Here is a 16,699-nt window from a genome sequence, read left to right on the forward strand (position 1 = left end):
ATTGACCAAAACATATATTTAAAAAATAATCGTTGAGGCACCTGAGGGATATTATTCTGTATGTTATACAGTTAGTTTGACATTCTCTCAAATGGTTGAAGTGCATAATAGGTTTATACTTTGAATGTTCAATATTAAACTAACTTAATGTCGCTACGAAAGGAAGGGCACTGAGGAAGCGCTCTGCCCGAAACGTCTGTTCTGTAATAAAGTGAAATGTGATCGGGGCATTCCTGGAAAAGAGGGACTGCTATCAGTGAATTTCCCCTGAATAAATAAAGGTTAAAAAAATGAAGTGTCTTGGGCCACCAGAACAGCTTCAATGCACCTTTTGCTTTTACAGTCCCTGAATTCCACTGGAGGGGTGAACAAAACTTCCAAAAGATATTCCCTCACTTGGTGCTTAAATGGCAGTCTAGAGTGCTGTCTCACAAATTAGCCCAAAATGCCTCATGGGTGTTCATACTCATGTCATGGATGGGGGCGTTGCATCCTGGAAGAGACCACTCGCATCAGCATCGAAACGTCTCATCATAGGGTAAATGTGATCACCCAGAACAACTTTGTATTGATTTGCAGTGACCCTTCCCCCTAAAGGGAGAAGTGGACCCAAACCATGCCAACAAAATACCCCCAACGTCATAGACCCCCAACAGAGCCACAGGATTCCCTCACTGTAGGGGTCAAGCTTACTTGCTCTAAACAGTGACACAATGACTGTATTGGACTGTAGTCATCTGGGGACAGTGCTAGGTATATCTGTGTATCATCTGCATAACTGTGATAGTCAACATTAGAGTTCTGCAGAATTTGACCCAAACACAGCATATATAGACTGAACAGAAGGGGTCCAAGAACTGACCCCTGAGGAACTCTACATGTCGATCAGATTCATAACTTCCAATGGTCACAAAATAACTCTCTTCCAAGTAGGACCTGAACCAGTCTAGGACTGTTCCGCTGAGTCCTGCCCAAGTTTCCAACCTGTTCAACAGTATACTGTGGTCCACAGTGTCAAACGCAGCACTGAGATCCAACAGGACCATAACTGACACCTTGCCTGAGCCAGTGTTCAACCTTATGTCATTTAACACTCTAATAAGAGCTGTTTCTGTACTGTGGTTAGGTCGGAGGCCTGATTGAAATTTGTCAAAAAGGCCACTGGAGTTCAAGAAATTGCTGAGTTGATTAAAAACCACTTTCTTAACGGTCTTGGCTATAAAAGGAAGATTTGAGATAGGTCTGTAGTTGGTTAACATGGAAGCATCCAGCATTCTCTTTTTTAAGAGTGGCTTAATGGCAGCTACTTTTAGGAGTTTAGGAAACACACCTGATTGAAGTGAGCTATTTATTACTTGTCGCAAATCAGTTTGGACAGAGTTCACAATAGCTTTAAAGAAATCTGATGGCATTGTGTCAAGACAGCATGTTGATGGTTTTAGATGCTGCACGGTTTCCTCTATGGTTTTTTGGTCAACTGTTTTAAATTCTGACATCGCAGTTGAGTTATAGGAGGTCTTAGGGATTGCATCATTTTATTGTTTTGTTGATTTGTGTTGATATTTAACCTGATGGACTGGATTTTTTCACTGGAGAAGCAAATTCATTGCATTTTTCTGTGGAAAGGAGTTCTGGAGCTGTCTGTTTAGGGGGGTTTGTAAGCTTATCAACCGTAGCAAACAGCGTACGACTGTTGTTGATGTTCTTATTAATAATTTCAGAAAAGTGTTGCTGTCTAGCTTTGAGTAAATCATAGTTAAAATTACAAAGGCTTTGTTTGTAGAGGTCAAGGTCAATTTGAAGTTTAGTTTTTCTCCACTTACGCTCTGCTTTCCTGCATTCTGTTTTTAAAGCCTAATGTTCCTCCATGGTGTTTTCTGTCTGCTCAAGGTCGTCTTAGTTTTAATAGGTGCAACAGCATCCATGACATTTGAGATTTCCCAGTTAAATTCATCCATATACACAAAAGATGACACTTATAAGACCAGTTTGATTGAATGCTCCAGCCCCTACTTTTGAAAATAAATGTGTCACAAACAAATTAATGAAACTGATGTGGAAGGCTGGTTGTGTACTCAGAACTATGGATACACTGTGGAGGGAAAGATGCTGCACAAACTGTTAAACATCATCGTAACAAACCTCTCACATATCCTTCATGACCTGATCATTTAGTTTTTGTTGCAGTTTTGTTTTGAAGAATACAGCTGAACTGAATTTGATTATAGCATTAGTATCCCTTTTCCTTAATTTGAGAACTGGTTATGGTATGGTTTTGAAGATACTGGCTCAACTTGAGCACACTAGGTGAATATATTTATATAGGTAGGCAGGTAGGGAACCAGTAGGCACCAGGAAGGGTTTATAGTTTTTTAGAGAGGGGAGAAATAAACCACACAAAACTTCATTCTTGCCTGGACAATGGATTTATTTCCCCTGTGTAAGATTTATTCCTTAGTAGCCTCAGTGACTATTTGATTTTGAGATAATTGTACTTTTTCTTCTTTTTTTTCTTTTTTTAATTCCTTATTATCAAGTTAGGGAGAGTTACAGAATGTGTACACCAAATTTCACAGCTATACATCCATTAGTTGTTGAGAGATTTTATTCAAAATCACAAATATTAACCTGTGCAATAGAGGAAAAGTCAAAGAAATGTTATCAGGATTCATCCTGTGAGGACCTGCAATACCTGCACAACCTTTCATGCCAGTAAATAGTAGAAAGTTATTTCAGTCTGGATTAAAGTTGGACTGACCAACAGGCAGATCCACACCAACATCCTTAGAGCTTCAGTACCTGCATGGTCAGAAATGTCATTTGTACAAATATTCTTTTAAAATCACAAATAATAGGTATTTGTCATAGACATCTGTCATATTCATAATTTGGACACTAAATTGCTAAACAAAATCCAATTTGAACTGCAGGGACTTTTCCAGGATCTTCCTCAGTTCCTGAAAAAATCTGCCCATCAATGAGGACAAGACACAGAGTTACCTTGTGTACTATAATGTTTAACTTTTATACAGGATCACCTTACTTTACCAATATTTTGTCCTCATTTGTTTTTACGCAGGCTTCTATCCATCCTCCTCCTCCTCAGTATTTCATCATGAGGTTATATCAACAATTTTCACAAATTTGCTGAACAACTTTCAGTAAATCAGTGGTCATTTCATCTTTATCAGATTGAACTGTGAACTCAGTTATCAGTACATTACTGGCAGTGGGTAACCTTAAATGGCATTACTTTAATACAGCGGAACTTGAATACATTACTCTGCTGCTTGTAATGAAAAGCAAAAATAGAGGGAAGAAGAGAAAATCTGTTAACATAACGGACAAGGACCGCTCTCAATGTCGCTCAGACTAGAATCCCAGTCTGCTGTGCAACCTCCTGGTAATTGAGTTAGGAAAGACAGGCAAGTGGAGAAGCTGGGTGGCATGTTGGGGAAGTCGATCGGTGGGTAATGATCGGGGTGGGTTGTGTGTGTATATGTGTCTGTATGTGAATGTTCATGAAAATATTGTGATTGAAGCACCACAACAATGTGAAAAGACATGGCACCTTGAAGTCTTATGTAGTCCTACATAGGATACTTATGTACTAATAATGATAATCATCAGGTTCTTTTTTTAGCTGTTATGTAATATTATAAGTATTATTATTTATTACATATATATGTGTGTGTGGTCTTCTGACTCCTCTTAGGGTTCACACAGACAGATCTCTCTCAGTAGCCTTCATGGTAGGATGAAATGGTCAAGGTATGTTTTAACTACATATAGAGCAGCTGAAGGAAAATAATCACATCAGATGGAGGGCATGATTCAAAATTCAAGATTCAATACTTTATTGCCATGTCGACATAGTTGATAGGAATTTGTTGCGGTGAGTCTCACAAATACATCAACATTCACTCTCAGCATTCCAGGATAAAAACAAGTGCATAAATAAAATCCATGATGTGTGCCCCTCTTCACTCACCAGCAGCAGATAGACAGGAAATGGTAGGCAGAGAGGGGGCAATGACACGCAGGATAGGACTGTTCGGAGCGGGAATCGAGCCGGGGTCGCCTGACTGTAGTCTCAACACATGGGGCGGGTGTTCTACCCACTGAGCTAAACATGATAATAATGTTATCAATGATCATATTTACAAAATACGCTATAGTTTTAAGTTTTTCTCTGGTCAAAAAATGTCAAATTGTAACCCAGGTAGATAATTAACATTTTTCTGATATGTTGAAAGTAAATGTGCCAGTCTGTGCTGGGCAATACTCAACTATTTTGTACATTTTGTCCATCCCATTAACTTACATAAGCGGGCAAAATATTACAAACACTTTTCTATATAATGCACTCCAGTACACCACCAGCACCAATTACGACCTCAATAATAAACATGAAATACAATCCTTCCTAATAATGTTAACAAAAACGGAAAATGTATAAGCTTCATGAAAGTAGAATTTATGGCAGAGTTGTGGTAATAGACTGAATTAGATTGCACAGGTGTTCAAATAGTGAAGTTTCCTGTCAGTGTAAACAGACAGGTCAGGGATCAGAAGGTTATGATAATAAAATATTTACTGAGGCCAGGGTTTGATTTTGTTCCCGTTACCGGGCTGGCAGGGCTCAAACTGATGACAAAAATACACAATAAACTTTGAGTGAGATAAAGAACAGTATATAAGAGCTGGTCTTCCTCTTGTTCAGCAGTTCCAAGCAGGAGGACAACAGTCTGACATTGTGAAGAAAGAAGACGTGTATTTCTCCCCCAGGTTTGCTCTCAACTTTCTGCTCCCTTCTCTCATCTTCTTGTCTTCCACGCTGCACATCAGCTGTCTTCATGATTCTTTGTAACTCTTTGTCTTTGCTTATTGAAGGCATTCAATCATCTTCACCGACAGGATGCTGACTGTGGTTCTTGTTTGTGCCATGATGGCTCTGGTTAGAGCTGACGGTGAGTGTCTCTTCACAGTTTGTTTGTGTGGCTGTGAGCAAGAAAAACCTTTGTTTCATATTTCATTCTGATGAAAAGAAAATAATTTGCTGACAAGTAGGTCATTAAAACACATAAAAAGGTGATGAGTGATTGTTCAAGCCTCTTTCACTTGAACATACAAAAGCATCAAACACTGTGGATCCCTATGATCATGTTAGCCTCCCTCCTCTGTTTGTCCTCGATAGATGTACTTCCCACAAATGCTCCAGTCATAGAAGTCATCCCAGACTCGAAGTCGACTCTATTTCAAGCTAAAGCTGGAGTTCAACATGAGGCATGTGTTGAGCCTTGGGTTCTATATGACCATCGCTGTTTCTTCTACGATGCAACACCCAGGACTTGGGCTAAGGCTCAGGTAACAAGGATGATATGATAACATGACTCAGAAAGCGTCAGAAAGCATGCTCGCTTGGTTTATTGACGTCTTCTTACTACATCGTTTCTCTTAATTGTAGCAAAACTGCCAAGTTATGGGTGGAAGTCTTGCATCAATACACAGCACTTCACAGAATACACGCCTTTTGCATATGGCTCAGGGGCCCACATGGATTGGAGGCTCAGATTGCCAAGAGGTAATAATTCATTACACAATGCCGAATTAAATGAAATGAATGATGTATTTTTTATCATACATATTTTATTATAGCCTACCCGTATTCTTCTTTTTTGTCTCCTAGTCGGATGATTGGTTTTGGAGTGATGCTTCACGTTTTTCTCAAAAGTTTTGGTGTGGCTCACAGCCGGATGGTGGCATACAGGAGTGTTGCCTACAGATGAAAACTGGAGGTATGTGCCAACACATTATTTTGCTAATGGGCATAAGATTAAGATGACTGCGGCAGGAGTGTTAGTTAAATTTGATAGGTTATTAATGACCATTTTGACAGTTTTTCAAATTCCAGATTGTATAATAATGTAAATATTTATTATTTCAATGTTCAGATGCCTACTATCATACAGTAGAGGAGACCGGGGGCAATTGTAACACACTTTTTAACAAAAAACGGAGTTTGAGTGTGAAAGTTAAGTTTTTGGTTAACAGTATTTTTCTTCTACTGTCTAAAGTTTAGATGACTGTGAATTTGAACTTACATCAATTTTATCTCTAAATTATTGGATAAAAATTAACATGAACAACCTATGCTAATATAGCTGTTTAAGTGATTTGAGTGATTTGATTGTATTATACCATGCAAAACCAAAGAGGATGATTAGTTCACTCATAAGCACACATTTTATGAATCTAGATATCTATCTACAATTTCATTACATTTGGTTAAAACTGTGCTTGACTCAGCTGACCTATGTATGTTAGTGAAATCTACTTTTAACTCAATTCACATCATTAAAATCTAGTTACTACTAGAATAATCACCTAGTCTTCTGCATGAATAGAAAGACTTTTGCCTTGAATGCATGATGTCTGACATCTGAAACAATTTGAACTATATAAAAAAACAACATAAGAAACATATTGGACACTACAGCAATAATATGATTTTACTTTGAGGTGTGCTTATATTTGAGATACAGGGGGTTAATATGACTTATTTTTTCAGTGTTACAATTGCCCCCAGGCACTCTGACTTCCTGAATTAAATCTAATAATAGAGTCTTGTCCATATTAATGAAAACATTGCAACTGCATTATTAATTAAAGCACATATATACGTATCTTATATCAAAAGATGACAGGTGTAGGCCTATTTCTAGAAATCTGTGAGTTAAGAAGGAAAAAGTAAAAAATGTTACAATTGCCCCCGGTCTCTCCTAACCATACAGTTGAATAAAGAAAGTCTTCTATCTATCCCAATAACCTTTAAACTATCTGGTTCAGTATGTTGAATAGCTACCAACGTCTGGTCAGAGCTACCTCAGTGAACCAAGAGTCCCGAAAATTATCCAGTGATATGTGATTATTGAGAGTGACAGGAGGCAGGTGAATGTCCACACTGGGGACTGTAGAAGCCTTTTCCACAGTTTTACAGCTTTATCACTTTTTATTATTAGCCTCCCAAAATAACGTTAGTTACCAGAACAACTTCTGTTGATGAAAACACATCATTTTGTTGATATTAGTAACTTATTAATGCAACAATGAATGCAACACATTTACCATATGTTGGGATGATAAAGTTCTGCTTATAACTGTGTGTGACCTTGCTATACAGAACAAACTGTGGCTATGTGGATTCATTAGACAATTAGTTTTGGTTGGTGTAGCGTTGACTGACTTCTGTGTTTTGGTGCTCACAGATGACGAATGCTGGGATGATGTAAGTTGCAAGACCGAGAACCCGTCAATCTGCTCCAAGAACCCCTAATAAGTCCTGTACAGGTGCAGAGGCATGCAGTGGAGTCCAACAAACACTTGATGGATGTGTGATGTTTGCATACTCATCTCTTTGTGTCTTTAGTTCTTTGCTATTGATGTAACAGACGAAACAACAAGTGACCATGCTTTCAGCACAATCTCTTTCTGATTTGTATTTTAGAAAATTAAAAAAGCTGCAGCCAAACGAACTGAGTGTGTCAGAAGTCTACTGTTATTATGGCTTTTTGCAGAATGCACACCTTCAAGTGCACACTGTGTTTAGATTATGGCATTACAAACATTTCATATAAGACAGTATGTCTTACTGTCATGAAAATATGCAGTTATAGCTACATCATCCACATGTGACAGACTTGATTTGATATACTATGTTAATACATGTTATGTGATGACTAGTAGATATATGTGAATACACATACTGACCACTTTCTTTACCTTTAAATACATTTGTGTCTGGCCAAATATTACATACCGAAGACCTTTAGAGACTTGTTACTTAACTGTTACTTGACAATAATAATTCATATTAGCCTAGATCCTGTTTTATTTTAAAAACATGAATGAATGAATTCAAACTTTAAACGTACACTATTTTAAGTTGTACTGTGGCACACATGAGCCACAATAACTGCTCAATGGCTGTTATAAATCACAAATCATAGTCACTGACTTGTGGCCTTTACAGAATGGCTGCATGTCCTCTGAGTTAATGGGGTCATACTGCAGCTCTAACTCTGCTTCTGAATCTAATTGATCACTTGACGCAAAAATATAAACCTCATAATTAGTTGGTCTTGCTTCAGACATGTCTTCATCAGTTAATGTCATCAAAATCCTAGATAAAGTTCTGCTCATCAGTATTTTAATCATTACTTACCTTCCTGTGCTCCCTCAGGAAAGTAAAGCATCATCCAACAAAACTATCTCTAACTAAGATTTTCTGGGGTTCTAACTTAAGGTACTACTTTAAACACTTCAGCAGCATTTTGCTCCACTAATACTTCAAATATTTGCACTCATGTTATGTTGCGTTCAAAGTGCCCAACAGATATTTTTTGTGTGAACACCAAAGCTTTGTTTTCAGAAATAAAGACTTCTCACATTGTTAAGCAGATTTATTTAAGTACCATTTAATTTTAAGGTACTGAACTTAAGTATTTCAGTTTTATGCTGTACTTTAGTTTTGCTCCACCTCATTCAGAGGGAAACATTATACTCTTTCTTCCACTGCATTTATTTGACAGCTACAGTTATCTGTTACTCTGCAGATTCAGGTTTTACAAAATGTGATAATTAAAAAACAAAAATCTGATGTATTGTTATAGACAAACAGTGTGTAAAGTAGTTACAGCAGTTTTCCCTTCACACGCTTAAACAGCTATTTTTAATCGATATTATTCAATCAGTAATATAATGACCACTTTTCCTTTTTAAGCATATTTATATTTTGAATCATAATTATACAAGACCAGGGTTACACAGGTTATAAGTTTCATATATACCCCAAAAAAAGTATGAATGTATGCACGTATGCCCATGTATTAACCAAAACTACACTGACAGTTTAGTGTACTGGATATTACTTCTGTAACAACTGAGCCCCATTTCTTTTGATTACCTGAAATGTTAAAGTTGACTTTCACAGTTATGCAGATCCCACACGGATATATCTAGCACTGTCCCCAGATGACTACAGTCCAATACAGTCATTGTGTCACTGTTTAGAGCAAGTAATAAATTGTTGAAAAACGCTCGCTAAAGTGCCCTCTTCAGTGGCGAGAAATGCACTGAATGTGACCTTCGTTGGATTTCGCCCCTGTCCTTCAAAAAGTCTGTGCACGCCACTGCCCAGAGTTCAAACTAAACATGGTGAAGCAGCTTTTAGCTGTTATGCTGCACACAACTGGAACAAACTACCAGCAGAACTGAAATCAGCCCCAAATGTGAACATTTTTAAATCCAGGTTAAAAACATTTCTCTTCTCCTGTGCTTATGATTAAGCTCTTTTAAAGCACTTTAAATTCTAATCTTTCATTTTCCCTGTATGTCGTTTTAATGATTTTAAAGATGTTTTAATGTTTCCATGTGTTTACTATTATTGGGTTTTATTTTTATTTCTCAAATTGCATGTTTTTATGCTTTTTTTATTTCCAATTCTTACTGTTAAATGTTTGTTTTATGTAAAGCACATTGAGTTGCCATTGTGTATGAAATGCGTTATATAAATAAAACTGCCTTGCCTTGCCTAAAGTGGATCAGGTCTTATAGCCTGTGATTGGTGCATCCTGTTCACTTCAATTGGCCTTCAAGATACATCTTGATAGTTTTGTTTTAGAGTTTTAGCACAGGAAGGTAAGTAATGATTAAAATACTGATGAGCAGAACTTTATCTAGGATTTTGATGACATTAACTGATGAAGACATGTCTGAAGCAAGACCAACTAATTATGAGGTTTATATTTTTGCGTCAAGTGATCAATTAGATTCAGAAGCAGAGTTAGAGCTACAGTATGACCCCATTAACTCAGAGGACATGCAGCCATTCTGTAAAGGCCACAAGTCAGTGACTATGATTTGTGATTTATAACAGCCATTGAGCAGTTATTGTGGCTCATGTGTGCCACAGTACAACTTAAAATAGTGTACATTTAAAGTTTGAATTCATTCATGTTTTTAAAATAAAACAGGATCTAGGCTAATATGAATTATTATTGTCAAGTAACAGTTAAGTAACAAGTCTCTAAAGGTCTTCGGTATGTAATATTTGGCCAGACACAAATGTATTTAAAGGTAAAGAAAGTGGTCAGTATGTGTATTCACATATATCTACTAGTCATCACATAACATGTATTAACATAGTATATCAAATCAAGTCTGTCACATGTGGATGATGTAGCTATAACTGCATATTTTCATGACAGTAAGACATACTGTCTTATATGAAATGTTTGTAATGCCATAATCTAAACACAGTGTGCACTTGAAGGTGTGCATTCTGAAAAAGCCATAATAACAGTAGACTTCTGACACACTCAGTTTGTTTGGCTGCAGCTTTTTTAATTTTCCAAAATACAAACCAGAATGAGATTGTGCTGAAAGCATGGTCACTTGTTGTTTCGTCTGTTACATCAATAGCAAAGAACTAAAGACACAAAGAGATGAGTATGCAAACATCACACATCCATCAAGTGTTTGTTGGACTCCACTGCATGCCTCTGCACCTGTACAGGACTTATTGGGGGTTCTTGGAGCAGATTGACGGGTTCTCGGTCTTGCAACTTACATCATCCCAGCATTCGTCATCTGTGAGCACCAAAACACAGAAGTCAGTCAACGCTACACCAACCAAAACTAATTGTCTAATGAATCCACATAGCCACAGTTTGTTCTGTATAGCAAGGTCACACACAGTTATAAGCAGAACTTTATCATCCCAACATATGGTAAATGTGTTGCATTCATTGTTGCATTAATAAGTTACTAATATCAACAAAATGATGTGTTTTCATCAACAGAAGTTGTTCTGGTAACTAACGTTATTTTGGGAGGCTAATAATAAAAAGTGATAAAGCTGTAAAACTGTGGAAAAGGCTTCTACAGTCCCCAGTGTGGACATTCACCTGCCTCCTGTCACTCTCAATAATCACATATCACTGGATAATTTTCGGGACTCTTGGTTCACTGAGGTAGCTCTGACCAGACGTTTGTAGCTATTCAACATACTGAACCAGATAGTTTAAAGGTTATTGAGATAGATAGAAGACTTTCTTTATTCAACTGTATGGTTAGGAGAGACCGGGGGCAATTGTAACATTTTTTACTTTTTCCTTCTTAACTCACAGATTTCTAGAAATAGGCCTACACCTGTCATCTTTTGATATAAGATACGTATATATGTGCTCTAATTAATAATGCAGTTGCAATGTTTTCATTAATATGGACAAGACTCTATTATTAGATTTAATTCAGGAAGTCAGAGTGCCTGGGGGCAATTGTAACACTGAAAAAATAAGTCATATTAACCCCCTGTATCTCAAATATAAGCTCACCTCAAAGTAAAATCATATTATTGCTGTAGTGTCCAATATGTTTCTTATGTTGTTTTTTTATATAGTTCAAATTCTTTCAGATGTCAGACATCATGCATTCAAGGCAAAAGTCTTTCTATTTATGCAGAAGACTAGGTGATTATTCTAGTAGTAACTAGATTTTAATGATGTGAATTGAGTTAAAAGTAGATTTCACTAACATACATAGGTCAGCTGAGTCAAGCACAGTTTTAACCAAATGTAATGAAATTGTAGATAGATATCTAGATTCATAAAATGTGTGCTTATGAGTGAACTAATCATCCTCTTTGGTTTTGCAGGGTATAATACAATCAAATCACTCAAATCACTTAAACAGCTATATTAGCATAGGTTGTTCATGTTAATTTTTATCCAATAATTTAGAGATAAAATTGATTTAAGTTCAAATTCACAGCCATCTAAACTTTAAACAGTAGAAGAAAAATACTGTTAACCAAAAACTTAACTTTCACACTCAAACTCAGTTTTTTGTTAAAAAGTGTGTTACAATTGCCCCCGGTCTCCTCTACTGTATGATAGTAGGCATCTGAACATTGAAATAATAAATATTTACATTATTATACAATCTGGAATTTGAAAAACTGTCAAAATGGTCATTAATAACCTATCAAATTTAACTAACACTCCTGCCGCAGTCATCTTAACCTTATGCCCATTAGCAAAATAATGTGTTGGCACATACCTCCAGTTTTCATCTGTAGGCAACACTCCTGTATGCCACCATCCGGCTGTGAGCCACACCAAAACTTTTGAGAAAAACGTGAAGCATCACTCCAGAACCAATCACCCGCCTAGGAGACACAAAAGAAGAATACAGGTAGGCTATAATAAAATATGTATGATAAAAAATATTTCATTTAATTCGGCATTGTGTAATGAATTATTACCTCTTGGCAATCTGTGCCTCCAATCCATGTGGGCCCCTGAGCCATCTGCAAAAGGTGTGTATTCTGCGAAGTGCTGTGTATTGATGCAAGACTTCCACCCATAACTTGGCAGTTTTGCTACAATGAAGAGAAACGATGTAGTAAGAAGACGTCAATAAACCAAGCGAGCATGCTTTTTGACGCTTTCTGAGTCATGTTATCATATCATCCTTGTTACCTGAGCCTTAGCCCAAGTCCTGGGTGTTGCATCGTAGAAGAAACAGCGATGGTCATATAGAACCCAAGGCTCAACACATGCCTCATGTTGAACTCCAGCTTTAGCTTGAAATAGAGTCGACTTCGAGTCTGGGATGACTTCTATGACCGGAGCAGATGTGGGAAGTACATCTATCGAGGACAAACAGAGGAGGGAGGCTAACATGATCATAGGGATCCACAGTGTTTGATGCTTTTGTATGTTCAAGTGAAAGAGGCTTGAACAATCACTCATCACCTTTTTATGTGTTTTAATGACCTACTTGTCAGCAAATTATTTTCTTTTCAACAGAATGAAATATGAAACAAAGGTTTTTCTTGCTCACAGCCACACAAACAAACTGTGAAGAGACACTCACCGTCAGCTCTAACCAGAGCCATCATGGCACAAACAAGAACCACAGTCAGCATCCTGTCGGTGAAGATGATTGAATGCCTTCAATAAGCAAAGACAAAGAGTTACAAAGAATCATGAAGACAGCTGATATGCAGCGTGGAAGACAAGAAGATGAGAGAAGGGAGCAGAAAAACAGAAGTTGAGAGCAAACCTGGGGGAGAAATACACGTCTTCTTTCTTCACAATGTCAGACTGTTGTCCTCCTGCTTGGAACTGCTGAACAAGAGGAAGACCAGCTCTTATATACTGTTCTTTATCTCACTCAAAGTTTATTGTGTATTTTTGTCATCAGTTTGAGCCCTGCCAGTCCGGTAACGGGAACAAAATCAAACCCTGGCCTCAGTAAATATTTTATTATCATAACCTTCTGATCCCTGACCTGTCTGTTTACACTGACAGGAAACTTCACTATTTGAACACCTGTGCAATCTAATTCAGTCTATTACCACAACTCTGCCATAAATTCTACTTTCATGAAGCTTATACATTTTCAGTTTTTGTTACCATTATTAGGAAGGATTGTATTTCATGTTTATTATTGAGGTCGTAATTGGTGCTGGTGGTGTACTGGAGTGCATTATATAGAAAAGTGTTTGTAATATTTTGCCCGCTTATGTAAGTTAATGGGATGGACAAAATGTACAAAATAGTTGAGTATTGCCCAGCACAGACTGGCACATTTACTCTTGATTTCAACATATCAGAAAAATGTTAATTATCTACCTGGGTTACAATTTGACATTTTTTGACCAGAGAAAAACTTAAAACTATAGCGTATTTTGTAAATATAATCATTGATAACATTATTATCATGTTTAGCTCAGTGGGTAGAACACCCGCCCCATGTGTTGAGACTAAAGTCAGGCAACCCCGGCTCGATTCCCGCTCCGAACAGTCCTATCCTGCGTGTCATTGCCCCCTCTCTGCCTCCCAATTCCTGTCTCGCTGGTATGTGGAGAGGGGCACACATCATGGATTTTATTTATTTTATTTATGCACTTGTTTTTATCCTGGAATGCTGAGAGCGAATATTGTATGATGTATTTGTGAGACTCACCGCAACAAATTCCTATCAACTATGTCGACATGGCAATAGAGTATTGAATCTTGAATTTTGAATCATGATCATCTGATGTGATTATTTTCTTTCAGCTGCTCTATATGTAGTAAAACATACCTTGACCATTTCATCCTACCATGAAGGCTCCTGAGAGAGATCTGTCTGTGTGAACCCTAAGAGGAGTCAGAAGACCACACACACATATATATGTAATAAATAATAATACTTATAATATTACATAACAGCTAAAAAAAGAACCTGATGATTATCATTATTAGTACATAAGTATCCTATGTAGGACTACATAAGACTTCAAGGTGCCATGTCTTTTCACATTGTTGTGGTGCTTCAATCACAATATTTTCATGAATATTCACATACAGACACATATACACACACAACCCACCCCGATCATTACCCACCGATCGACTTCCCCAACATGCCACCCGGCTTCTCCACTTGCCTGTCTTTCCTAACTCAATTACCAGGAGGTTGCACAGCAGACTGGGATTCTAGTCTGAGCGACATTGAGAGCGGTCCTTGTCCGTTATGTTAACAGATTTTCTCTTCTTCCCTCTATTTTTGCTTTTCATTACAAGCAGCAGAGTAATGTATTCAAGTTCCGCTGTATTAAAGTAATGCCATTTAAGGTTACCCACTGCCAGTAATGTACTGATAACTGAGTTCATCAGTTCAATCTGATAAAGACGAAATGACCACTGATTTACTGAAAGTCGTTCAGCAAATTTGTGAAAATTGTTGATATAACCTCATGATGAAATACTGAGGAGGAGGAGGATGGATAGAAGCCTGCGTAAAAACAAATGAGGACAAAATATTGGTAAAGTAAGGTGATCCTGTATAAAAGTTAAACATTATAGTACACAAGGTAACTCTGTGTCTTGTCCTCATTGATGGGCAGATTTTTTCAGGAACTGAGGAAGATCCTGGAAAAGTCCCTGCAGTTCAAATTGGATTTTGTTTAGCAATTTAGTGTCCAAATTATGAATATGACAGATGTCTATGACAAATACCTATTATTTGTGATTTAAAAAGAATATTTGTACAAATGACATTTCTGACCATGCAGGTACTGAAGCTCTAAGGATGTTGGTGTGGATCTGCCTGTTGGTCAGTCAACCTTAATCCAGACTGAAATAACTTTCTACTATTTACTGGCATGAAAGGTTGTGCAGGTATTGCAGGTCCTCACAGGATGAATCCTGATAACATTTCTTTGACTTTTCCTCTATTGCACTGGTTAACATTTGTGATTTTGAATAAAATCTCTCAACAACTAATGGATGTATAGCTGTGAAATTTGGTGTACACATTCTGTAACTCTCCCTAACTTGATAATAAGGAATTAAAAAAAGAAAAAAAGAGAAGAAAATTTACCATTATGCTCTCTAAAAACTATAAACCCTTCCTGGTGCCTACTGGTTCCCTACCTGCCTACCTATATGAATATATTCACCTAGTGTGCTCAAGCTGCCCAGTATCTTCAAAACCATACCATAACCAGTTCTCAAATTAAGGAAAAGGGATACTAATGCTATAATCAAATTCAGTTCAGCTGTATTCTTCAAAACAAAACTGCAACAAAAACTAAATGATCAGGTCATGAAGGATATGTGAGAGGTTTGTTACGATGATGTTTAACAGTTTGTGCAGCATCTTTCCCTCCACAGTGTATCCATAGTTCTTAGTACACAACCAGCCTTCCACATCAGTTTCATTAATTTGTTTGTGACACATTTATTTTCAAAAGTAGGGGCTGGAGCATTCAATCAAACTGGTCTTCAAAGTGTCATCTTTTGTGTATATGGTTTTACATATTTTACAGGGGAATGTATGTTATTTTCGCATCAAACCATTGATCATCCAAAAGCCATGGAGAACTTTCTCTTTGCAAGTGGACCATATATAGGTATACATGTTATTGTCACAAAAGCAGAGCCGGTGGACCCAAATGCAGAGACCAAAAGCAAAGGAAAGGCAGATGAAAAACATCTACTTTATTCTGAGTTGTGTGGGCAAAAAAACAAAACAAACGCTGGCTGGGCTGAGCAAAAAACAAGATACGTATGACACCGACAACTCAACAAAGACTGGACTGAAAACTGGACTTAAATACAAACTAATCAGACAACAACACAAGGGTAGGAGGCTGGGAGCTGATAGGATGGGAAAGACACTAGGAAGGCCAATGAGAAAGATGCAGGGCAGGTTTGAGGAGGAGCACATGAACACAGGAGGAGTGAACACAGAGCAAACCAGAACACAGAAAACATAACACCCCTGAATAATGATCCAGCCATGAAACATACTGTCCCAGAGTACATAATTCAAGTACACAACACCATAAGCTAATCAAGAAAGCAAGAAAGTCTTTCAGAGAAATGAAAAAAGTGAAATAAAATGCACGAGGAAACATAGTTACCTCATGGATGGACATAATTTATAAAGGGAGATTATTTCTTATGAATCAAGATTTATCTCTCATTTGAAAATGTATATTAGTTAATATAGATTTGGGAATATAAAATAAAGATATTTTATGAAAAAAGTCAAAAGTCTGGCATGGGCTTATTTGGTGCTGAGACATCATTTAAGCCCATATGTGCTCCAAAAAAGGTCCACGCCATGATTTATTTACAAA

At 37.2% G+C, this 16,699-nt stretch overlaps 2 protein-coding genes across 2 annotated transcripts; one reads left to right on the forward strand and one right to left on the reverse strand.

The window, feature by feature from the left end:
- The first annotated feature begins 4,650 nt into the window (after nt 1-4,650).
- Nucleotides 4,651-7,462, forward strand: LOC128377198 (type-2 ice-structuring protein-like). Its single transcript, XM_053337114.1, has 6 exons — nt 4,651-4,788; nt 4,894-4,970; nt 5,198-5,367; nt 5,468-5,584; nt 5,690-5,798; nt 7,269-7,462. Exons 2-6 carry the CDS (start codon nt 4,919-4,921, stop codon nt 7,334-7,336), a joined length of 516 nt encoding a protein of 171 aa, XP_053193089.1. The 5' UTR covers nt 4,651-4,788; nt 4,894-4,918; the 3' UTR covers nt 7,337-7,462.
- Nucleotides 7,463-10,383: 2,921 nt separating this feature from the next.
- On the reverse strand, nt 10,384-14,163 carry LOC128365864 (type-2 ice-structuring protein-like). Its single transcript, XM_053326483.1, has 7 exons — nt 14,155-14,163; nt 13,129-13,193; nt 12,940-13,016; nt 12,543-12,712; nt 12,326-12,442; nt 12,121-12,229; nt 10,384-10,650 (listed from the first exon to the last, which is right to left on the reverse strand). Exons 1-7 carry the CDS (start codon nt 14,161-14,163, stop codon nt 10,580-10,582), a joined length of 618 nt encoding a protein of 205 aa, XP_053182458.1. The 3' UTR covers nt 10,384-10,579.
- Between the last annotated feature and the right edge of the window lie 2,536 nt (nt 14,164-16,699).

The sequence above is a fragment of the Scomber japonicus genome, chromosome 2 (genome assembly GCF_027409825.1).
Source record: "Scomber japonicus isolate fScoJap1 chromosome 2, fScoJap1.pri, whole genome shotgun sequence".
Lineage (NCBI taxonomy): Eukaryota > Metazoa > Chordata > Actinopteri > Scombriformes > Scombridae > Scomber > Scomber japonicus.